Here is a 26,006-nt window from a genome sequence, read left to right as displayed (position 1 = left end):
TGTTAATTTTATACATATTTATACTTATGACACATACATTCATACTCATAGCTATTCTCTCTGAAGGGTTTAACTCTACTTTGTGAATCCAATTTCTTACCTCCAGTTTACTCTTTAACGTACTCCAATGTGGCTTACACTCCGAACCATTCTACTGAAATTGCATTCACTAAAATTGCTAAATCACTTGAACAGCTTTTTGTCCTTAGCTTTTGACTGCAGGTCAATGCTTACAGTGCCGTAAATAATCCCAAATGTTGGTTTTTTTAAATATGTAAACCTGTGGTTTTCCTCATACCTATCTGATCTTTATATTTTGCTATTTTTTTGGTTCCTCTTTTAACATCTGTGGTTATTCCTTGGGGTTCTGTTTTAGGCTTTTATATTTTCTCTCTCTACTTTCTCACCACTCTACAGCCTTATCTACTCCCATGGTTTGGTTTGGTTTTTGTTAATCTTTATGTATTTGACTTCCAAATGTATACCATTAGCCTAAATTTCCTCCAGAGCTCCTGATCAATGTATCAAACCATCTCCTGGATAAATAGAATAGCACTATAGTTAAGGGCTCACAAGTCAAAGAAAATTTTATTTGAAATTTAACTCTTCTACTTGTGTGATTTTAGGCATCTTTTTAATCTAAGACTCAGTTTCTCTATTTATAAATTGGGAATGATAGTACCATAGGTTTGTAGTGAGGATTACTTGAGATTAAACATTTAAAGCTCGTAACACAGTATGCAGTACATAGTGCTTAAAAAATATGTTACCTGCCTCTGCGGTGTTAATAAAGTTATTCTTATCTTCATTTTCATTCATTTTTAATATTTTCATAGACATCTCCCTGAATATCTCATTATACCTAAACCCCAGTATGTCTAAAACTCAGTTTATTTTTATTCTCCTTCAAAAAAAATCCCAAGCAAACCTGTTATTTTTGTAATCCTTTCTATTTCAATAAATGCAGGACCACCAGCTAGATGCTTAAGCAAAATATCTAGGGATTATCCTCAACTCCTATTCTCCCTTATCCTCCACATCTAGTTAGCCATCAAAGCCTGACCATTTTTGTATGTCTTCTGAATCAACGTATTTCCATGATCCTTGTTAAAGCTGCCATCTTAATTTTTCCATAGTAATGTTCTCATTCCCAATCTCTATCTAGTCTTGTTCATTCTCTAGCTAATCTAGTTTCCTTGTGGTCATTTCACAAGGAAATTCTACTACCTCCTCAGATGTCTTAATAGGCTCAGCATGATCTGACTTCTCATCTCCTCTCTAGCTCTCCCTCTTACCACAGTTCTGTCACTAGGCCTCACTCAGTGGTTTCAGTTCCCTAATAAGCCACGTTTTCTTGTGACTCTTTGCATGCGCAATTTTATTTGCATAAAATACTCTTCCCTCTCTTCAGAGAAAAAATGTCTCCAGTTCATTGTTTAGTCCCCTGCTTTGAGACTTCTCAAGAAATCTTTGCAGAAACTACCTCTGCACTTCTGATTAGTGTCCCTTCTAGATATTTTATACACTTCCCCTGCATAGCACTTATATAGTTTATAATTGCCAGTTGTTTGTATTCCCCATCATGAAGGAAAAACAGCTCAGAGATGAAAAATATTAAAATGATTACATCTCTTTGGGTGAGTCATATTTCCTTTTTTAGAATTTTTATATAATCTATTCAAAAAATTTTCTGAATTTTTAAAAGAAAAAGCTCATATTTTAAAAACTTTTTTAACATTTTGGCTTTTTCTACATAGTTCATATTAAATTGCTTTTAGATTCAAAATACTCTTCGTCTAAGTTTTTTGACTTTTTCTTTCAGAGCATGTGGCTTACTTTAAAACTTGATTTAAACTTTTGATTTCTAACAAAATACAAATTTTCAGTAAATTTGAAATAAAAAATTGGTATGCAAATATAATGTGTTTATTCTCTATATTTATATAATCATCATTTCAGTTAACATTCTAGGAACATAATTTTATAATATAACTTTTTTTCTCCCCACTTCAGGATATGTGAACTTTTGCAAAGTGGAGCCATAATGAATAAATTTTACCAGCCTCATGAAGCGCATATTCCCTACCTCCTACAGCTCTTCATTGACTATAATCTGTATGGAATGAATTTAATAAATCTGGCTGCTGTCAAGTTCCGAAAAGCAAAAAGGAAAAGTAAGGTTAATTTCTCAATTTCAAATTAAAGCTTTGAAACAAGAGTTAGGTAATTAATGATATATAAAATAATATATATTTAGAAAATAAGTGCCAAATGGATAAAGGATAAAATGTACAAAATGATATTAGAGTTTATTAGGAAAAGCATTTCAAAAGAAATTTTTTTGTGTAACAGCTTTATTGAGATATAATTCACATACCACATAATTCACTCATTTAAAATGGAAAATTCAGTGGTTTTTAGTATATTGCCAAAGTTGTGCAGCCATCAGCACAATCAAATTTAGAACATTCTCAATAATTCTAAGAAACCCAGCAAAAGTTTGTTTCTAATAGGTGAAAAGCATAAGAAAAGTTTAAATTAGCAAGTACTCATAAGTTATTTATTTTAGTTGTAAATATAGTTAAGTATTTGGTAATTAGAAGGGATTTTTTTTCAAAATACTGAATATTTTTACAATTTGAAGGCAGAAATACATGAAATTAGTTGGGAAATAAAAAGGGAAATTGCAAGTATGATGAAATGATTTATATTTTAATTCATTATGTTAAATAGCCCTCGGGTTTCTTCTTTTTGTTTTGTATAAGATGAAAGGTTATGCTAAAATCATGGAAAAGATAGATGAATAATTTTTTGTATTTTATTTTGTCATGTTATCTAAGACACATTACAGTTAAACTGACAGTAAACTTTATGATAAAATTATATAACGTACATAATGTAACATTTTATCTTATAAGACAAGTTAATGTATGTAATGTAGTCTTTTGAAAGTGGCATAAATTCAAAAATGAAAAAGATTTAGAAATTTTAATATCTATGCATATATAATTTGTCTTGGTTTCAGTTATATAAATGGTTTTCAAATGAAATGGAAATTACTATAGTCATTAAGGTGAAGAATATAGAAATAATTATATAGAGTGAATATTTTGAGGACCACAGAAGGCATATTATATTACATTTTTTGACATCCACAGTTTAATAGAAATTTTATTTACATATTTCAATTAGAGTTTCCATGTTCTTTAGAGAAATATTCTAAAGCAATACATAATGTATAGGTAAGTATCAGTTACACGTTTTGGCATGTATTTTGTTGAAATAGCAAAGATGATAATACCTGATCGCAGTCTGATTATACGCATTTTGTGATTAAGCTAACCAAATAAAATTAAAGCATTAAATTTAGCTGAAGAGGATTGCAAATTTAATATCTTAATGTTAGGATTCTTTCTGTGCCACTTAAGCTGTCTCTTATTTGAAAATTTAAATTCTCATAAGAGGCCACAGAAAAGTTGCTAAAATTTAGAGACTACTTGCAAAGCATTACCCTAGGACTCAGTTTCTGAAACTTGGAAAACTAAGCAAACATGTATAGTCCTCTCTTCAGCTGCTGGTAAATTCATATTTGCATTTGCCCCAAGTTTCCACTCACTCTTTCCGCCATTTCTCCTGGAATGCATTGTGTATTTTCTTTTTGTTCAGAGATTAGTATTAAAGTATGGCATCTGATTTCCACTAGAATTTTAATTGAGGCTTATACAGGAATTTGGATTAAAGTCTAACAAAAATTCTTAATTCATCCAAATAAAATGAGGTTTTAAGCATACATATCACAATAGCACATTTAAAATGGCATGCCATTGATCTCATCTGATCTCAGAAGCTAAGCAGGGTCCGTTCTGGTTAGTACTTGGATGGGAGACCACCTAGGAATACCAAGTGCTCTCGGCGTTAAAAAAAAAAAAAGGTCATACTGTTATTCCAGTATCAAAGTTTTGTAGCCGTTTCTCTCATAAGTATATATTGCAAATATTTGGAACCAGTACTTTCAGCAGAACATATACATTCCTATGTGTGTATGAATTTTTAGGACACAATTTTAGAAACTAGTCATATAGGTTGTGTATTGTTTTACTTAAAGGGTAATTGTAGGCAAGTTAAAATTAGAATTTATCCCCTTTTATCTTCCTATTTCTAGGTGATCCATTGCTTGCAACTGGCTCTTGCAAGGATCAGCTACCAGGAAATTCTCTTACTGGTACCTTATTTCGGTGGGAAGAAAATGAAATACCAAGGTTAGTTCATGTAAAGCAGAAGAAAACTGATTTACATATATCCTACTGTATTTAGAAATTAATGGTTACCATAATTTAATTGTATGAACAGAAATGTTCAGACAGGCACGATTGTCTACCATTGTATCTTTTATCTACCTTTCATGACAAAATGAATGGTCTGTATGTATTTACTGCCTCAAATTTTTTTTCATGCTTTTTCTATCTACTAGAAACAGATTTTTAGTTCTGAAAACTATTTCCTTTTCCTAGGAACACCTGTTGTGAATGTTTGAAGTAGTTTTATAATAAGAGCAAGAAGTAGTTGTGAATTTTTACTATGAGACCATATTTTTCGATGTTATTGTTTCCCCTTTCTTACAAACGTGCTACTTCTGGAAAATTCAGCCTTGAAATTTACAATATAATTCTTCCAAAAATTGTGAAACTTTATGAGAAAACTGTTGATAATAAACTATTTTATCTGATTCATTTCATGGCAAAACTGATTTTGTTAAATTGTGTGAATAAAGGAGACAGACTCTGTTGAGAATTATTTTTTCTAAAGTAAAAAAGATATATTGTGATAGGTTTCTTCTCTGTCAATCAGTGGTCAAAAGATATATGTGTGTGTTTGTGTATATATGTATGCCTATATGTATACATGTGTATTTATTTAAATTGTAAAAATTCCGTGGTTTAACAAATTAATTTCTAATGTTCCATCAAAATTTCGTTATTGATAGACAAGAAAACGAAGTTTTGCTAATATGTTTCTCTTAAAACATTTAAAACTGTTTCACATAAAAATGTTAAGGAAATCTGCCATCACCCACTTTCCAGTAAAATCATGGTTCTCTCCTTTTCATCTGATGTCCATATTTGTAGGATATCTAAATTTCGGAATGAGTAAACTGGGATTTACCCTAGATGAATATTCATTCTATCAAGCAGAGACAGTTATATGATGTCCTAATCTTTCTATTTTTATGGCTCTGATGAAAAATAAAAATACTTTGAGTCAAAGAGGATTAACAGGAATAAGAATTATTCCCTTTGTGGTTCTCATAAGAATTAATGCTCTTGTGATGTCACCGCTTTTCCTAGCTCAATCCCACCGTTGAACACACATAGTTTCTCAATTCTGTAGTTATGGAGAAATTTAAAGCATTCTCCATTTCATCAGTAGTTGGAGGCAGAGAAAATAGTATCATTTATTCACCTTTCAGTATTCTCACTTCCCCTGATCTCTTTTTGTTTATTCTCTCCTTATTTAATCAATGATTGCTGAGAAAGATGCCTCTAGGCAAATAATTTCATATGTGCATCGTTTTTAATGCATCTGTCAGTTCTCTTTTATCCCATTCTGTCCTGGATATGATGCACATGCTAAAGCATTGTACATTCCTTATATATAAAATATAATGAACTAAAATGTGTAGAATGTACCACAAAAAGATCTCAATAGAGTTGTCAGTGTAATAAATATTTTGTATTTTTTTCCCTTCCCAATTTTCATTTCTTTATATTGCATATACACAGAATCAATTATGTCATGAATAATTGTGAATTAATATATCAGTGGCTTTTCTGCTTACCACTTAAACATGAAAAATTGTATAAGTAAGAAAAATCTTCAGAAAATTTGCTCTTAAATAATTAGGGTTTTTTAATATGTTTTTAATACAGCTCTTTAATACTGGAAGACGTCAAACCACAGAGTACTTGTGAATTAGAAGTAGATGCTGTAGCTGCTGATATCTTAAATCGATTGGACATTGAAAGTATGTACACAATTATTCTTAATATATACTTTTATTTTTAAAAATTAATGACCTAAATAGGGTGAAACAAATAGGGAAGAGAACATTACTCGAGAAGTAAGATGTTATAGAAGGAAGATGCAAAATGTTACCAAGATTGCTTCTGTAACCTCTGATGAGATAGTTACAATTCTTTTCATTTATATTTTCATTCATATGAGTATGTTTGCATAGTCATGAACCTAAAGTATGTGTAACACTAAATAAATTAGCCAGTATAAAAAAATTTAATATACTCTGACTTTGAATTTTTTAATTTTCAGGTTATATACCAGGGAGCGGACTCTTAGGTCTATTGGCTATCATCAAATGTTTGAATCTTTTTCACTTGGTGGGTTTTTGGGAACCGCTGGGAAGAAAACTAAAAAAGGAGTAACATAAGAAATGTAGGTTGGGATAGTTTGTCCGCTTTATTACACAAAGTAGGTAATTGTTTTTCTTAAGAGACAGTATTTATTTTTTAAAAGTTTGGATTTCTTTTTTTAAGCAAGCACTTTTCACTTTGAGCTTGTAGTAGTAAAGTATTCTTGTGATTACAGCTCAAATTGGTGGAAACCCTGGTCTACAGGCTATATGGGAAGATGAAAAGCAACGGAGAAGAAATAGAAATGAAACTTCTCAAATTAGCCAACCTGAATCACAAGGTATAAACCAAATGGTATTCTAATTACTTTTTAAACAAGATATTTTATTGGAAAAGTTTAAGCCCCAAGTTTTTTGTTCCTTTTTCATCCTCTAGTATGTTCTGACCTTATGTATTTCCAAATAAGGTATAGAATGCACAGAACATCATGAATCCCAACTTAGAAACACAGTGTTTAACTCATTAAGCTTTGAAAATGTAACCCATTATTTTTCCAAATTATTTTCTGGGTATGTCATATAAACTCTCACTTTGATCATCTTATAATATCTCTTAAGAAAACACTCATTTTATTTATTTTTAAACCCTGCTACATTCAAAAAGAATTTGAGGGAGCTTAAATAAATACCACAGACACAATGAATATATTAAAATAAAGGTAAAAGAATAAAAGACATAATTCAAAAGGCAAATGTATTTGAAATACAGTAGTAAGCCTATATTGAAGTCCAGTGTAAGTTTAAAATTTTGTTATAATGCCTTGAACACTAAAAATGCTTTGATATATTTCGAATGCCTTTTAAAGTAGAAATATTATATTTTACAAGGGAAAATTGTAGGTTCAGAGTGTATGATACATGTATAAGTAGAGAACAATTTTTTCTGCGTTTTATTTAAATTATAGAACTTAATCTTGAACTGACTTTAAGTGCTTAATTTTATAGCTTCAGTAACAACCGTTTCTCTTTTGTTCGATTTTATAATAGAACTACTTTTAGGTGGTGTTATATGTGTCAAGAGGTTAGGAAATTGCTACTATTTTTAAAGCTACTCTAGGAGAAAAAGTATATATATTTCATTCATTTGCTATCTAAATCTTTTTAATGTACTTTTAAAATTCAAAGATCGCAAGTTTGTGCCAGCAACAGAGAGCGAAAAAAAATTTCAGAAGAAACTTCAGGAAATTCTCAAACAGAATGATTTCTCTGTGTAAGTGGTTATTTATTATAGATCTTAGAACTATTTTATTACTTTGTCATCTAGTTTGTTATAAAGAATGTGTTTTAATTAAGCAGAACATTATCAGGATCTGTGGATTATAACGATGGATCACAGGAGTTCTCTGCTGAATTAACATTGCACTCTGAGGTTCTGTCTCCTGAAATTCTTCAGTGTACACCAGCTAATATGGTAGAAGTCCACAAAGACACAGAGTTGAGCAAAGGTAAGGTTTTTTTTTTTTTTTTTTTGGTATACCAATAATACCCTAACATCCCTAACAGATATCTGTATATCTAACATTGAGATAATTAGATTTGGTTGAATTTGCTAAATTTTTTTTTCCCCTAAGAAATAAACATCATTGATATAACCAAAACCTCTCTCCCAGTCCTTTACCTTTTCTTTATCTCTAGAGATAAGCACTACTCTGAAGTTGGTACAAACTGCTACCATAAATGATTTTAATTTTTTTATATGTGTATATCTATAACACATACTATGATTTTAGGTATTAAATTTTCTATGAATGGTGTACTACTTGACATAGATTAAATAACTTGCTTTTTTCATTCAATATTATATTCTTTAATAACTTAATTATCATTTATATAAGATGCAATTCACTCATTTTAAGTGTATAATTCACTAATTTATACTAAATTTAGAGTTTTGCAAATATCTCCATAATATAATTTTAAAATATTTCTCTCACCTCAAAAGATTTCTTATATCCGTTTGCAGTCAAACCTGTCACCACCTCCAGCCCCAGTTAACCACTAATCTACTTTCTTGTCAAGATTTGTCTTTTTTTGGATATATAATATAAACGAAATCATACAATATGTGATCTTTTGTGTCTTTCACTTAGTATAGTGTTTTCACTTTCATACATATTGTAGTATCAGTATTTTATTCCTTTTCATTGCTGAATAATATTGCATTGTATGAATATATCATATTTTGTTAATTCAGTCATCAGTTGATAGATATTTGAGTTTTCATGTTTTAGCTCTTAAGAACAGTGCTGCTGTGAACATTGTATATGACTCTTTGTATAGATATATATTTTCATTTCCCTTGAATCAATACCAAGGAGTGAAATTGCTGGGTCATTTTGTAAATTTGTGTTTAAGTTTTTAGTAAGCTGCCAAACTGTTTTCCAAGGTGACTATGGTTTTACATTCCCATTAGTGGTATGTGAGGGTTCCAGTACCCACATCTTCACTAATACTTGATTATTATCTGTCTTTTGTATAGCTATCCTAGTGTGTGTGAAATGGCATCTTGTTATGGTTTTAATTATTATTTCCCTCATTATTAATGATATTGAGTATTTTTATATCACCATTATAACTTTGAAATCTATTTTTGTTCATTCATGTTTCTGGGTCATTTTAGCAGCTGATTAGTGAGTGCTCCATTGTAAGACTTAACAAGTGTATCCATTTCTCTACAACTATTAGTTGGTTTTCACTTTTGCACTGTTAATGACAGTGTTATATCTGTCACTTTGTGGCTATGTGCAAGAGCTTCTCCACAGAAGATACATAGAAGTGTAATTTGCCAAGTCTTAAGGTGGATGTATTATACTCTACCTAGATAGCATCTGCTCTAACAGATATAATGCAATCAGTATATACATAATTGGGAAATAAGAAAGTAATGAAAGTTTTACTCAGAAGGTACATTGTTTTATATGCAATTTTTCTAGGCCAGAGGAGACAGAATAGTAGGAATAGAATTGCAGCCTTCAGCATAAAAGGAAAAGCTGTTTTTCCATTGCTGCATTGGCAGCAGGGGCTCTTTTGACTGCATCAAACAACAGCAACAACTAAAAGTGAGCACCTTTACCCAGGGCTTCCCCCCTCCCTAAGAGTTGCATTCCAGCATTGTGCCATCTCTGACTCATGGCAGGTTGCACCATCTCCTGAGCTCACCTTAATGCCAGCCTCCTGACTCAGAGTTCTACTTCCATTTGCTTCGTCCCTAGCATCTTCCAGCCTCACTCTAATGAAAATGTACCCAGCATTGTTATACTGTTATTTTCTGTGCATTTTTAATATCCACTATTATAGCCTCCAGCTACATCGAGCTGCCTTTCTTACTGATCAGAATGATCTCCCCAGGTACCAATTACTGATTTGGTAGTGCTCTGGTTACAAAGTTGCATAAATTTTGCCTTAAATTTTAATTTCTATCAGACTTGTTATTTATAATGGTCAGTTTTTCAGATTTTGAGGTATGTTAATAATAAAAATATCACATTATAGTAGTAAAGCCAGTATTATAAAATTATTCTATAAAATGATTGTACCTAAATTTATATTTAAATTTATATTTCCACATATTTTTGAGCTTATATTTCCCTACATCCTCAACATCGATAGTGTCCGATGTAAAAAATTCTTATCATTCTGATCCTTCGAATGGTATCTTCTTAGTTAAATCTATATTTCCTTATCACTAATAAGTTTGAGCACTTGGGTTTCTTTATCTGAAAATTGCTTATGTATATTCTTCGCTCATTTTCTATTGGGTCACTAGTCTTTTTCTCCTCATTTATAGGAGTTCCTCGTATTTTCTAGATATTAAACCTTTGTTAGTTTATATGTATTATAGTGATATTTTTTTCCCCATCTAGACCTATACTTTAGAAGTCTTCAAAAATTTTTTTAGGTCTCTTGCCCATCTTTTTTTCCATTTTTTTTTTTTTTTTTTTTTTTTAGTATTTTGCATGTCTTCAGTTTTAATATCAAATTTAACAATTTTTTTCTTTATGATTTGGTTTTTATACCCAGTTTATGAGTCCTTCCTACCCTGGTGTAATGAAAGTTTTCATCCTTAAGACTCATGTGTGCTTACACTTTGGTTTTTCACATTTAGATCTTTAATTCACCTGAAATTTTACTTATATATATGTATATATAGTAAGGATCTAATTGTTTCTGTTTTTCTAAATATAAATACCTAGTTGTTCCAACATACTTATTGAAAAGGTTTTTTTCCTCCACTTAAATCCCCCACTTTACTCATATTCCCTTGTGTTAATATACTGTTGTAGTGACAGTAGCTTTATAAGTATTGACACACAGCAAGGACAGATCTTTCCTTTTTCAGCTTCAAAATCGTCTAGTTTTGATCTTTTAAGAAAGCTCTCCCATGTTATTTTAGGATCAGATCGTTTCACTTCTGGAACATCTATGATCATGATATATTTCTCATTTTATTTGGTCTTCTTTCATGTCTTTCAATAAAGTTTTGCAATTTTCTTTGTAAAATTATTTTATAGCTTATGTTAAATATATTCCAGGTGTCTTATGATTTTCAGTTGTAAGTTTTATCTTTCAAAACTTGTATCTTATAATTGGTGACCTTTAGGAACTTCATGACCTTTGTACATAAGTCTTGTATACAGCAACTCTGATCAGTGCTCAAAGTTTATCTGTCTTTTTCATTGACTTTTTTGAGTATGGAGTCAATCATCTACAAATAACAATTTGATTCTTTTCCCAGCCTCATACTTTTTAAAAAATGTTTTAATGCACTGCTTAAGAACTCTAGGATAATGTTAAGTAGAAATAGTCTTTCTTGGCTTAAAAGGGAATGCTTCTAATATTTCATCATTAAATATGAAATTTACTATAAGATATTGGTGGATAAACTTTAATTAGGTTAATATCGCTTCTATTGTTTGCTAAAAAGTTTGGGGTTTTTTTAAAATCACAAATGGATATTAAATTTACCCAATGTTCTTTTCTGAATTTATCGAAATAATCAGTTTTTCTCTTTTACTCTGTTAATATGGTATTTAAAATAATTTTTATTTGCTAATGTTAAACTTTTCATTTGCACTCCTGAAATAAACCTTTCTTTGTCACAATGTGGTATATTTTTTTAAGCATTACTATATCTACTTTGCTAATATTTTGCTTAGAATTTTAACTTTTTTTAAATAACCGAGAAAGATCTACACTTTGCTTCATTAAGTGAATTGTAGAGTTTTCCCTCTTTTTTAGCTCTTTTTCAAGAAGTTTAATTAAATTGATATATAATCTACTTCTTGGAGATTGATAAATCTCATCTGTAACACCATCCAGACTTAGTATATTTTTTTGTGGGTGAACTTTATGTTGGGAGGTGGTAGGTAAAGGGAATGTAATTTAAACTACTAATTCAATTTCCGTAATTATTACAGGTGTACTCAAGCTTTATAATTCTGTTTGAATCAGGTTTTATATCATGTTTTTCCTAAGAAATTATTCGTTTTATCTGATTTTCCCCTGTTTTTGTTATAAAGTTGTTTGTAGTATTTAACTTCTCTTTTACCTTTTGACACTTCCTCTTTTATCTCTAACATAATTTATTTATGCATTCTATTTTATTTTTCTCATTCTTGCCAGCTTTGTCTGTTATATTATTAGATTCACAGAACCAGCTTTTATTTTTATGGATCCTCTCAATCGTCTTGTTTTGGGCTGAGCTGTTACACAGTTGTTTGTTAATTTTGATTAAACAGTCTTTATTAGCCCAGCTATGTCCTAGGATGTGTTGAAAATATTTCTTCCTGTAGCTTTTTAACTATCTTTTAAAAACTGTTGAAAACACTTGAAGTCTGAATACTGGCAGCAGAAAAAATAATTTTTCCAGTTAGCTCTTAACTGCCTGCCATTTTTTGCTATATGATCTTTTTTCTTCTACTACTATGTGCTTTTCTTAAACTCTCTTTCTCCCTTTGACTAGACTATAAGATTCATTTTATCTTTTTTCTTAAAATTACTTAATCCCTTTGTACATTAGCCTTTCTATAAAAATCACATGTCGAAAGGCTTGTAATTTTAGATCATAAAGTAAAAACTTCCTGAGAAATATAAAATTAATGTACAATGAATTTATTTGTAATTTTTAAGCCTTAGAGAATAAAGAGTTTTATTTAAATAAATTTGTCTTTTCTTTTTCCTTTGTATATTTTAATGTGCAGTTATTTTTATCAGAGTAATCTAACTGTCTAATACAAACTAGGTAGGAATAAAAAAGCTAAAGATTATAAATATTTAGTGATTCATAGATTCAAGGGTTTTGTTTTGTTTTGTTTTTTTAATTACTCCATGGACTGCTTAGATATTCCTATGACTTTTAAGTTTTATTATGTTTTTATTTAACATATTTCACTAACACTTCAGAATTTTAAATAAGTTTATATTTGAATGCTTCCTAATTTACACAAATTCTAAACACTAAATTTAGGCCATTGCCTTAATGTTTTCTATTCTTTGTCATCTTAAGGTCACACTAGACACAAAGTGGAGGAAGCTCTTATTAATGAAGAAGCAATTTTGAACCTCATGGAAACTAGTCAGACTTTTCAGCCTTTGACCCAAAGACTGAGTGAGTCACCAGTTTTCTGTAAGTAACAATTCTACCATAAATTTTCAGTGAAAGTATGTGAAGAGGGTTTTTTTTTTTTCCTTTGAAGAAGTTAATGTTGCATGTTCAATAAATCCTTATTCTACTTAGTACAAAAATGATTCTTACATTAAATGAAGTAGCTTTGTTTCTCATTTTCTGCACAGCCTTTTCTAAAAAACAATTGTGAAAGAAAATAACCTTTATTTTTTTTAACTTCACTTTCGTTGGAGGAAAACTATATTGCTTTAGGGGAAAAAATGTACTTATTTTGAATTAAAATTCTCCAAATTAAGTACATTAATAAAATACTATAATTGATTCTTTTTTGGTGAGTGTCAGAAATTTCCCTGGACAATTTCTGTTATGCAATTAATTTTTGGCTAGTGTATAGCATGATAGTTATTTCTTAGTGTCTTTGCATCTTAAATGCTATTTGCTAGATTTCATATTCATTAATTTAGTCTAAATGACTGACATCTTTTTCAGAAACAGCGCTAAACTTCATGCCTTTTGTTTTGCTTGGTATAGTGATTTTATGTGTCTTTTTTTTTTTCATTCTTATTGTATCAAATGAGATATGCCATCAAATATGACTGTAGCTCTCTACAGTGCCCTATCTCTATTATCTATACTTTCTTCGAAAGGAACACAAATTGAGTAGGAACAATACTAAAATTATTATACAGTCACATTTCAAGAACATTTTAGACAGAAGTAGGGAACTTTTTCTTTTTAAATGAATGGTATGTGCAGAAAGAAATCTTCCAAAGACCACATTAAAACTTAATTTGACATTTAAATCTAAAATATTTTATTTCTCCATCTGAATACACACACACACACACACACACACACACACACACACACACATCCCTATCCTTAAATTACATTCTAGTTATAAAAAATAAACAAAAGAGAGGACCTTAGAGAAAGTTAAGGAATTGAAAAAGAGAGGGAAAGAGGCATATTCTTATTTCATTACATTTGACAAATATATCATCAGCAGAAATAATTTCACCTTGCCTGAGTTTGTAAAAATTCAGTATCAATATTAGTCAACGATTTGAGAGTCAAATATATATAATTAATTTGCTAATATTAATTTTTTTAAGGATGAGGCAGGAAAACTAAAACATTGCAACTCTAGATTTAAGAAATGGGTTTTTGCCGAAATGGTACTTCTTAGCAAATATCTACATATTTGTCATATCTGGTAGCATAATCAAACCAATTTCTTTAATATTAATAAAGAAAGCCTGAAACTTGATGTTTTTGTTAATGGGGAATACATTATCTCATTTGACAGAGAAAAAGATTGTGACTAGGTAAGAGCAAATTTTCATGATTTTTTTAAATCATAGCTTTTGAGAGGTAATTCACATATCATAAAATTCACCTAACATGTACAGTTCGGTGATTTTTAGCATATTCGTAGAGTTATACAACCATTGCCACAATCTAATTCCAGGACATTTTTATCACCCCAAAAAGAAATCCCATTAGCACTCACTCCTCATTCTTCCCTCCTCTCAGCCACTGGCAACCACTAGTCTAGTTTCTCTTGATTAACCTATTTTGGGTATTTCATAAAAATGGAAACATATAACCTTTTGTTTCTGGCTTTCACTTAGCCTAATGTTTCCCAGGTTCATCCATTTTGTAGTATGTATTATATATATCATTCCTTTTTACTGCTAAATAATTCATGATATGGGTATGCCATATTTCATTTATCCATTCTTCAGTTGATGGATATTTGAGTTGTTTTTACTTTTTTGCCTATTACAGATAACGCTGCCATGTTCATCTATAGGTTTTTGTGAAAATACATGTTTTCATTTTTCTTGGGTATATACCCAGGAGCGGAATTTCTGGGTCATATTATAACTCTCTATTTAACATTTTGAGCAACTGCCAAAGCAGCTGAACCATTTTACATTCCGATAAGAAATATACGAAGATTCCAATTTCTTCACATCTTTGCCAACACTTTTTATTATCTGTCTTTGATTTTAGCAACCATAGTACATATGAAGTGGTATCTCATTGTGGTCTTCAAGGTGTTTTAACTAATTTCATTAACCACTTTCAAAGCTCTCTGGTATTATTCAGCTATAGATCTTGTTTGACTATTCCATGAGTTAAATAAAGCTTATGTAAGGGATAAGATAATTACCTATATTCTTTTTAAGGCACTTCCTTAGCATTACTTCATATATTTATTATATATTTTATATTTATGTTGAACACTTGTGGCCATATTGGTTTAGTGCTCCTCAAGCTTAATTATACAATAAGAGCTTGGGAAGCTTGTTAAAATGCAAATTCCTGGGCTCTCCCTCAGAAATTCGCATTCAGTAGCTATGGGTTGGGGTCTGAGAATCTTCTTTTTAATAAGGACACAAAATCTTTCTAATGCAGATGGTCCAGGGATCACATTTTGATGGAAGAACTACATCAACACATATAAGTCTTTGTACCAGCTCTGTTTTTTCAGCATATGCCAGCATTGTTTTATAATTGATGTGAATTGTGGAATTATTTAGAAAACTGAAGTTATTCATTGGTTATACTTGTTTTATAGTGGACAGTAGTCCTGATGAGGCTCTGGTACATCTTCTTGCTGGTTTGGAAAATGATGGATATCGGGGGGAAAGAAATAGGATGTCATCGCCATGTTGTTCCTTTGGAAACACTAGAAATCCCCAAAATAGTGATGATGAAGAAAATGAACCACAAATTGAAAAAGAAGAAATGGAGCTTAGTCTGGTCATGTCTCAGAGATGGGACAGCAATATTGAAGAGCGTTGTGCCAAAAAGAGGTAAGTTTCGTAATTTCAGATATTTTAATATGTCATACAGCAGTGGTAACTATCTGTAGTCATCATGTTGTATATTACATCCCTAGTGCTTATTTATCTTACAAATGGAAGTTTGTGTCTTTTAACCACCTTCTTCCAGTTCCCCTTCCCCATAAACCTTTTAGAAGTCTTCTGTTTATATAGGTAGTATTACTATGCATGGGTAATAAATGGAGCAAAGTAGATATACTTCCATATCCCAGAATTTGGAAAAAAAGAATGCCCTCTGAGAGTTAAACTTTCTGGGCTGGAGCAACAGTTACAGAGTCAACTTGAAGACAAGGAATGGCTTCTAGTTTGGATTATACTGAAGGATTTAAATGTTATAAATCAGTAACTAAGTTAAGTAGGCAAACAAGTCAGTCTCAGAAGCAGACACTGGTATTCTGGTTCATTTCTCAGGGTAATGAATATGATGGCACTAAATCAGTCTCTTGTGAGTTCGTTTGGTTTGAATCTGCCCCTGAGCTGTGTGCTCTGTATGTAGAAAAAATTAGGCTTCTGAGCCTGAAACACTGAATATTCCTCTTCTTTAAACTTATAGGCAATACTAACACATCTAAAGTCTACATTTGAAATTTTCACCCTTTCAAAGCCATTAATTATAAGGTGAAACGTTAATCCATACATTATATTGACACATATATATGAAATATTTCTCTAATTTCTCAATGCTACCTAATGTAAAAATTAAAATTTCTGATGCCTTCTTCTGTTATCTGGGTATAAATCAGAACTCTCTCTTTTAAGTATGCTCAAACAAAGATTCCCATTTTCATTCTATGAATAAGAAATTCCAAATCTGTAAAATATTTCATACCTTCTTTCTACTTTCATATACTCAGTTCCCTTTGATATCAATGTAATAAAATCTTTCAAGGACTTAGCCCCTTGACCTTTGAAGACCTAATTTTACCTCATCCAAACAGAATTAGTATTTGATTTCTTAATCAGTTTGCACTCAACAGTGTCATAAAAGGCTTTTTGCTAATATTTCCTAATCTTTGTAACAATTCTGTCTATTGTTTTGTCTGTTTCTTTTCCTATAAACTATATAACTCTTTTTCATGAAATATCCTGTTGGGCAGTGGTACCTCAATCACATCAACCTCTTTTAGAGCATAGGCAAGCCTAAATGATAATAGATAATGCTGTAACGTGGTTTCGTTCTTATTTCTCTATTCCTTATTTCTGTGATGATACCACTTGACCCAACAACTTCTGGAAATTTGCAATTTCAGTATCACGTTTGATTTGTCCTCCTTTACACCCGTGTCTGTGTTGCTTTAAGCCCTATGAGTCAACTCTGTTTCCATAGCCTCTGTTCTATTCTTCATCCTCCTCCTTCCCAACATATCCTAGTTTAGTCCTTCATTACCATTCATCTAGAATAGTATGATTCACTTTTTAACTGGTCTCTTTGCTTCCAGTCCTCTTCTCCTAGGGATGATGACTATGATAATTAAATAAACACTTTGTGGGCACTCAGAATGGGAAGCAGAGATTATCAGGACCCTTCATGAATTCAAGTTATGCTCTACTGTCTTTATATCCTTTTTAAATATGGTTACTTAGGGACATGTAATAATTATATTGAGTCTTAAATTAATTTCAGGTAGGCATTTAACAAATTCTTACTTAACATCCTTGTGGAGGAGAGTATATGGCCATTGTGAGATTAGATGGGTTCACAGAATTTACATGATTTTACATTCAAAAACCACTTAAATGGTCGCTGTATGCTAAGTATCTTTCTAGATTGGATTGAGATTGTCACAAATATTGGTCGTTGGTAATTCATTGGATGACAGAATATAGATTCAAAAATATCTTGAAAGTAAATAAGCGAAGCCTAATAGAGAGTGATATTTTTAGGTTCAACCAGTTAACTTTACAAGGATAGACTAAATAGACCTTCAATTTATTATGGGTTTAACAATTTCTGTGGGGAATCCATGAATATTACTTTATTAAGAGCACAATAAGTTTTATATGTTTGCTTAAATGGTGAATTTTATTATTGGCTACCAGCTATAACCAAGATAACTTTATTCTAACAGGGTTTGGATTTTATTAATAGGATAATTATAGTATTTATTTGATGTATATGTCTTGCTGTAATAAATTTGATTACTTTCATATTTTAGCAAAGTTTGTTGACTATTTGATGTTTCTATTGGTTTTGTTCCACTTGTTTTTACTTGTTCCACTTGTTTTTTTCTTCTCTCATTTTTTGATTTGGTATTGTCCCTTTGATTTTTTTCAATGTATCATGAGCACTGTTCCAGTTTTTTAGATTATATCTTGTTTAGTTTATATTTTTATACTTATATTAAATAGATACACATTCAAATATATAGTATAAAATTCTTATAAAGTTATTATTTACTTGTTACCAGCCTGTTTAAAATAATAGGCATGGTTTATTCCATGAATAATTAATGCTTGTGTGTTCTTTGGACCAATTCTGTGAAAACCCATGCACAGATAAACCTTGGGAAAACAAATCTAAACATTTTATAAATATATATTAGAGAGATTAGATAATAGAAATATAGTATCTAGAAAAAGTCTTTAATTATACTTCTATATTGGATGTTGTATTCTGCCTTGAGAATGTACCATATTTTAATACTGAGAAAGTAAAGAGAAAAAAAGAGGAAGAAAACTAGAAGGATCTGTGAATTCTGTACCTTTTGAAGATCAGTAGAAAAAATAGGTAGTTTGGTCTAATTAGAGAGGAATTATGGGACAAATGATAAATACCTTCAAATATTTTAAAGGTTATAAAGTGGAAAATGGCACAGACCTGTTATATATGGCTACAGAAGACAAAAGCAGAAAGAATATACAAAAGTTAGAGATTTTTGTATAATATAGGAAGAAAACTGCTAACAATTGGAGCCACTAACAATGGAAAAGATTGCTCTGTACGACAGCAGGCCCCTTATACTGAGAATGTAAAAGCAGAGGCTGTGTTGGATGTATTAAAAATAAGATTTTGCATTGGATAGAAAGTTGTACCAGATGACCTCTAATAACTCTTTCAGCTCTTAAAAGAATAATTTTAGGACAAGTTGTGATTTAGCAAAGGCTTAATGGAGAAACTATTCCATGTATAATAAAGGAGTATTTTCAAATTCTTGAGACAAGAGAAAGAACAAATTGGGTATGGTTAGAAAGTTTGCCCAGCCAGATAGAAGGGAAAGTATCAAGCTAGGATCTAGTGAAAATTTTTCATCTGTATGAGATAAACCTTAAAGAGAGTCTCTATCTGGACTTAACAGTCCATCTGAATACCTTAGTAATCCTACTGTTTAGCCACTACTGGATTGACTCAATACCTTTACTACTTCCTAGCCCCTCTTTGATTCCTGTTATTCTTCTTTTAGCCCTAACCCAAATAACCCTTCGTTCACCTTATCCTTTGTTTTTTCCAATTCATAATGTAGCGATTGTATTTATGGAGACTTTTTAAAATATGCCAGATGCCACTTTTTTTGGAATTACTGTGTTCTCTTAAGCTGTGTGTGTGTGTGTGTGTGTGTGTGTGAGTGAGAGAGAGAGAGAGAGAGAGAGAGAGAGAGAGAGAGAGAGAGAGAGAAAGAGAGAAAGAGAGATGATAGGATAAAGGGGAGAATATACGAACATGATTAGATTTTGTAATTCAGGATATTGTAGAGCTTTGAGTACAGGAATGATGGTGTCTTCTAGCTCATATGAAAGGAATTATAAAATCTATTTACAATAACTTTTTGATACTAGAGCAAAGTAAAGCTGCTTTTTTTAAAGTTGTAATTTTCAGATCTTTTTTATTCAGTTTTACTACTATAGTATCAAATTGGGCCAGTTATTTTAGTCTGACATGTGTTTTCCTAATGATCATACTCACTAATGAATCTTAATATTCTCTAGATCACTGTGTCAAGCTACCCATAGGAGCTCAACCGAAGAAGATGATTCATCTTCAGAAGAAGAAATGGAATGGAGTAATAACAGTTTGCTTCTAGCCAATCTTTCTATACCTCAGTTAGATGGAACTGCAGATGAAAATAGTGGTAAGTAAACAAGTATACTGTGAGCATTTAGAGGCTGAAATATATTTGATTTTGAAGCTGTAATTAGACTTCCTATATAGTTGGCTGATTGAGGCTATAACAATATTGTTAGGTTTTGTCCTTCTACAGAATTTTTTTTTTTTTAAATGTAGATATAGAATTCTTTGTCATTTTCAAGATTATAACATTTGTTAATCACTAATTTAAATTTTAACTTACATAAGAAACTATAATATGCTCAGCTTATTACAGTGATGATGGAAAGAAGCATATTTTATGAAAAATTTTAAAGGTCACAGTATTTTTCCCAATTCTAAAAGCCACTGAATATTAATATAACCTATTTATGATCAAAGGAATATTTGTTTAAAATAATGACTAATAATCAAATGTAACTAACTCTTGTTTATTTATATTGCATTCTTAACCTAATGCTAGGAGTAACCATAATAAACATACAGACTTAATTTCATATAATTTCTTTCATAGTGATAGTATCATGGGAAAATACCTTTTAAATTAAGAGTGGAAATGAAATAAATTCTTTTTCCCCCTTTTCAGACAATCCATTGAACAATGAAAATTCTAGAACCCACTCTTCTGTGATTGCGACAAGCAAGCTATCAGTAAAACCTTCCATTTTTCACAAAGATGCTGCTACATTAGAACCCTCATCTTCTGCTAAGATTACCTTTCAGTGTAAACACACAAGTGCCCTTTCTTCCCACGTTTTGAACAAGGAAGATTTAATTGAAGACCTTTCACAGCAGAACAACGTAGAAAAAGATCGAGATCATTCAGTTGCTTCTTTTACAAATGAAAACACTTACTCTGTGAAATACCCTAGGTCTTTAAGCAGTACTGTTCATTCAGAAAACTCTCATAAAGAAAGTAGTAAGAAAGATATCCCTCCAGTATCTTCCTGTGAAAGTAGTATTTTTGATTATGAAGAAGATATTCCATCTGTTACAAGACAAGTACCAAGTAGAAAGTATACAAACATCAGAAAAACTGATAAGGAAGCCCCCTTTATACACATGAACCGTCACACCGAAAGTACATTGAGCAAAAATTCTTTCAACTTTACTGACTTAAGTCATTCAAAAAATAAATCATCTTCTGAAGGAAATGAAAAAGGAAACAGCACAGCTCTAAATAGTTTATTCCCTTCATCATTAACTGAAAATTGTGAATTGCTATCATGCTCAGGGGAGAATAGAACTATGGTACATTCTCTTGATAGCATTGCTGATGAAAGTGGACTAAATAAACTTAAAATTAGATATGAAGAATTTCAAGAGCATAAAACAGAAAAGCCAAACCTCAGCCAGCAAGCAGCACATTACATGTTTTTTCCCAGTGTTGTTCTTTCTAATTGTCTCAGTAGACCACAGAAACTCTCTCCTGTCACATATAAACTACAACCCAGTAATAAACAGCCCCGGTTAAAAATGAATAAAAAGAAACTTATAGGTCATCAAGAGACTTCCACCAAAACTAGTGAGACTGGATCCACAAAAGATAATTGTATACTAAATAATCCTTGTAATAGCAATTCTGAGAAGAATAATGTATTGGCCAGTGATTTAATTAAAGTCACCCGTGGAGCTTTTGAAAATAAAACACCTACAGACAGTTTTATAGACTGTCACTTTGGAGATGGAACCTTAGAAACTGAGCAGTCCTTTGGATTATATGGAAATAAATATACACTTAGAGCCAAACGCAAGGTAAATTATGAGACTGAAGATAGTGAGTCAAGTTTTGTAACACACAACTCAAAAATTAGCCTACCTCATCCTGTGGAAATTGGTGAAAGTTTAGATGGAACTCTTAAATCTCGAAAACGAAGAAAAATGTCTAAAAAGTTGCCCCCTGTCATTATAAAGTATATTATTATTAATAGATTTAGAGGGAGAAAAAATATGCTTGTGAAGTTAGGGAAAATAGACTCTAAAGAAAAACAAGTAATATTAACAGAGGAAAAACTGGAACTATATAAAAAGCTTGCACCTTTGAAGGATTTTTGGCCAAAAGTTCCTGACTCCCCTGCAACCAAATATCCTATTTATCCACTAACACCAAAGAAAAGTCACAGAAGAAAAACAAAACATAAGTCTGCTAAGAAAAAAACTGGTAAGCAACAAAGGGCAAATAGTGAAAATATTAAAAGAACTTTGTCTTTCAGGAAAAAACGGTCACACGCTATCCTGTCTCCTCCCTCACCATCTTATAATGCTGAAACCGAAGACTGTGACTTGAATTATAGTGATGTTATGTCTAAACTAGGTTTTCTTTCTGAGAGAAGCACAAGTCCCATAAATTCTTCTCCACCTCGCTGCTGGTCTCCCACAGATCCAAGAGCTGAAGAAATTATAGCTGCTGCAAATAAAGAAGCAATGATTTTTAAGGGTCCTAATGTATATAATAGCAGGACTGTTAATACCCGTATAGAAAAAAACAGTCGAGCAAGAGCACAGGTGAAGAAGTCGAAAACAAAGCTTGTTAACCCCTCTGTAGTTACTAAGAAAAGGAACAAACGAAACCAGACAAGTAAACTAGTAGATGATGGAAAAAAGAAACCGAGAGCAAAACAGAAACAAAAAAATAAGAAAGCACCGAGAAAGCACATAACACTTAAAGATGAAAAAATAAAATCTCAGTCTGGTACTGAAGTTAAGTTTGTGCTGAAACATCAGAATGTGTCTGAGACCTCAAATAGTTCTGGAGGCTCTCAACTACTTTTTAAACAGAAAGATGTGTCACTAATGGGCTCTGCTATAGATCATCCCCTTTCAGCTCCCCAAACTGCTGGAATTCATGCACAACAGAATTTATCTGGCTGCTTTTCTTCTTTCTTAGAAAGCAAGAAGCCTGTAGATTTGCAGACATTCCCCAGTTCACGAGATGATTTGCATTCATCACTCGTTTGTAATTCTTTGGGACCTGGAATCTCAAAAGTTAATGTTCAGAGGTCTCATAGTCAGAGTGCTTTGTTTACTCTAAAGGAATCAACCTTGATTCAAAAAAACATATTTGACCTTTCCAACCATTTGTCTCAGGTAGCACAGAATAAACAGATATCTTCGGGTATAATGTCTCCAAAGACAGAAGAGAATGCAAATATACAAAAGAACTATTTGTCATCTATCGGAAAGTTAAATGAATGTCGTAATTCCCTAGAATCAAAGCCAGACCCAGCGTATGCCCCTAATGTTTTGCATTGCAAAGACAGTCAGCAGCAGATTGTATGCATGGCAGAACAGTCAAAGCACAGTGAAACTTGTTCTCCAGGAAATGCAGCTTCAGAGGAAAGCCAAATGCCTAATAATTGCTTTGTAACTTCCTTGAGAAGTCCAATCAAACAAATAGCATGGGAACAAAAACAAAGGGGCTTTATTTTAGGTATGTCAAATTTTAAACCTGAAAGGGTAAAACAAAGGTCACTATCAGAAGCAATTTCACAAACCAAAGCACTTTCTCAGTGTAAAAATCAGAATGTGTCAACACCTTCAGCCTTTGGTGAAGGACAGTCTGGACTGGCAGTTCTAAAAGAATTGTTACAGAAAAGACAACAGAAAGCACAAAATGCAGATATTATGCAAGACCCATTATCTAATAAACATCAACCAAACAAAAATATTTCTGTTTCCCATGAGCATAACAAAACAGTTAAACGAACACGATCAGTAACATCTCCAAGAAAACCTCGAACTCCCAGAAGTACAAAACCTAAAGAAAAAATCCCCAAACTTCTTAAAGTAGACTCCCTAAATTTACAAAACTCTGGCCAGTTGGAGAACTCCCTATCAGATGATAGTCCCATCTTTTTTTCAGATCCAGGTTTTGAAAGTTGTTATTCACTTGAAGATAGCTTGTCTCCTGAACATAATTATAATTTTGATATTAATACTATTGGTCAAACTGGATTTTGTAGCTTTTACTCTGGAAGTCAGTTTGTCCCTGCTGATCAGAATTTGCCTCAGAAGTTCCTAAGTGATGCAGTTCAGGATCTTTTCCCAGGACAAACTATAGAAAAAACTGAGTTTTTAAGTCATGATAACCAGAAGTGTGATGAAGACAAACATCATGCCTCAGACTCAACCTCTTGGATTAGATCAAGCACTCTAAGTCCTGAACTGTTTGAGAAATCATCTATAGAGAGCAATGAGAATCATCGCCACAACCAGTGGAAAAATAGCTTTCATCCTTTAACAACTCGGTCTAATTCAATAATAGATTCTTTCTGTGTCCAGCAGGCAGAGGACTGTCTAAATGAAAAATCCAGATTGGGTAGGAGTTCTATAAGTAAAGAAGTGTTTTTTAGCCTCTCACAGCCTAGCAATTCAGATTGGATTCAAGATCATACCAGAGAAGAAATGGGACAGTCTCTTGACTCTGTCAATACCTCTTTTACTACAATACTCTCCTCCCCTGATGGTGAACTTGTGGATGCAGCCTCTGAAGATTTAGAATTGTATGTTTCAAGAAATAATGATATATTGACACCAACTCCTGATAGTTCACCAAGGTCTACCAGCTCTCCCTCACAATCTAAAAATGGTAGTTTCACCCCTCGAACTGCTCACATTCTGAAACCACTTATGTCTCCACCTAGTAGGGAAGAAATTATGGCAACTTTGTTGGATCATGACCTTTCAGAAACTATTTACCAGGAACCATTTTGCAGTAATCCTTCTGATGTACCAGAAAAGCCCAGGTAATCAGAATTGTATTTTCTCCTTGGGTCACTCTGAATAATTATAATGTATATAACAACATTTGGTACCTGACTGCTACTTTTCTGATTGTGATACTGCATTTGTTAGTATATCATTGTGAAAGCTATTGATAATTATGGACTTATTAAGAAAATTCAAAATAAATAAAAATAAAAAATAATTAAAGAAAGAAAATTCAGACTAGCTGAGTGGTTACACCTAGAGAAATTTATTGAAGTTGATGAGTGTTGGTCTTAGATCTATTATTTAACACTGCCTCCCTTAAGGATTAGAGATGCAGAGGTTTATTGTGACATGATGACAAATTAGACAGATGTGATAATACTTTAAAAGTATAATTATCATTTTAAGATGGTAGTTCTAAAATGGAAAACTTACAATTTTTTTAAAACTATTTTTTAAAAGTGTTTGAAAATGAACATACATATAATTTAGGGACTCATGATATACGTAATGAAGATTTAGTTGTTTCTATTATATACTGCTTTTTTTTCATGTTGCCAGCATTTTTAGTCATACTGTTACTATTGTTAGTTTATACAGTTAATAAGGGTACAAGATGGGTTTTGCCTCCCATTATCTCTTCTTTCTTTTAAGAATCTTTTCAGAGATGTGATAGACAGATATGCACAGCCAATAGCAAAATGGGTAGGAATCAGAGTGCTGGTGTATTTATAAACTAGTAGTTAAGTAGGTGTCCTGTACCATGTGCATCACCAAGGTTGAGCATATCTAATAAGAGTTAAATTAGGGAATGTGACTTAATCCAGGAGGTTTAAGTGATGGTTCTTTGTCCTGTACCCTGTGTCTTTGACCCCGTTTGCCTAACCTGTTGCAGAGAGAGGCAGTTCATTTCAGTCACCCAGTCAGAAGCAGAGGCGCTTAGCTAGAACTACTGAGGCAGGCCCTACTTAGTCTAACTAGTGGAAAGAGATATGAAGAGCTAACTAAGGCAAGAGGCCACACTGCATGTATGTACTGACCTTTAGCAGCATTGTGTTCCTGACCCTAGTAAAAAAGACACAATGAATGCTAGGCTTTTACCAAGCAGATTCGCAATAATTCCTACAGGAGTCCAGTTAAGAAAGAGGTGAGAAAAAATGATCATAAATATAGGGTACATGTTCCCTCCTCTAAGAATTTGAAGTGAAGGACAGAAACATTCCCCCCCACACCCCCTCACTTCCTAATACACAGTTTTATAGTTTGTTTTTTTGTTTTGTTTTGCTTAGTCCCTCATGTGATCTTTTAACATGAATAGGACCCTACTGCCAGTATATATGAATGTCTGTT

The 26,006-nt window shown here is 31.9% G+C and overlaps 1 protein-coding gene across 4 annotated transcripts in view; it reads left to right on the top strand.

The window, feature by feature from the left end:
- The window catches only part of REV3L (REV3 like, DNA directed polymerase zeta catalytic subunit), a 135,502-nt gene that overhangs the window by 55,018 nt on the left and 54,478 nt on the right, over window positions 1-26,006 (top strand). For 3 of the 4 annotated variants that reach the window (XM_016136994.2, XM_016136995.2, XM_036220992.1), the window contains 10 exons: window positions 2,014-2,174; window positions 4,163-4,259; window positions 5,928-6,022; window positions 6,601-6,705; window positions 7,550-7,634; window positions 7,721-7,869; window positions 12,930-13,049; window positions 15,637-15,874; window positions 19,829-19,971; window positions 20,533-24,691. In XM_016136994.2, the coding sequence (XP_015992480.2) occupies window positions 2,014-2,174; window positions 4,163-4,259; window positions 5,928-6,022; window positions 6,601-6,705; window positions 7,550-7,634; window positions 7,721-7,869; window positions 12,930-13,049; window positions 15,637-15,874; window positions 19,829-19,971; window positions 20,533-24,691 (5,352 nt within the window). Of the gene's footprint in view, window positions 1-2,013; window positions 2,175-4,162; window positions 4,260-5,927; window positions 6,023-6,324; window positions 6,393-6,600; window positions 6,706-7,549; window positions 7,635-7,720; window positions 7,870-12,929; window positions 13,050-15,636; window positions 15,875-19,828; window positions 19,972-20,532; window positions 24,692-26,006 lie in introns of those variants that run through there. The other variant, XM_016136996.2, reaches the window with a different exon arrangement.

This window comes from Rousettus aegyptiacus, unplaced genomic scaffold (assembly GCF_014176215.1).
Source record: "Rousettus aegyptiacus isolate mRouAeg1 unplaced genomic scaffold, mRouAeg1.p scaffold_m13_p_1, whole genome shotgun sequence".
Classification (NCBI taxonomy): Eukaryota; Metazoa; Chordata; class Mammalia; order Chiroptera; family Pteropodidae; genus Rousettus; species Rousettus aegyptiacus.
The sequence above is the reverse complement of the archived record's forward strand: the minus strand, read 5'-3'. Positions and strand labels throughout refer to the sequence as shown.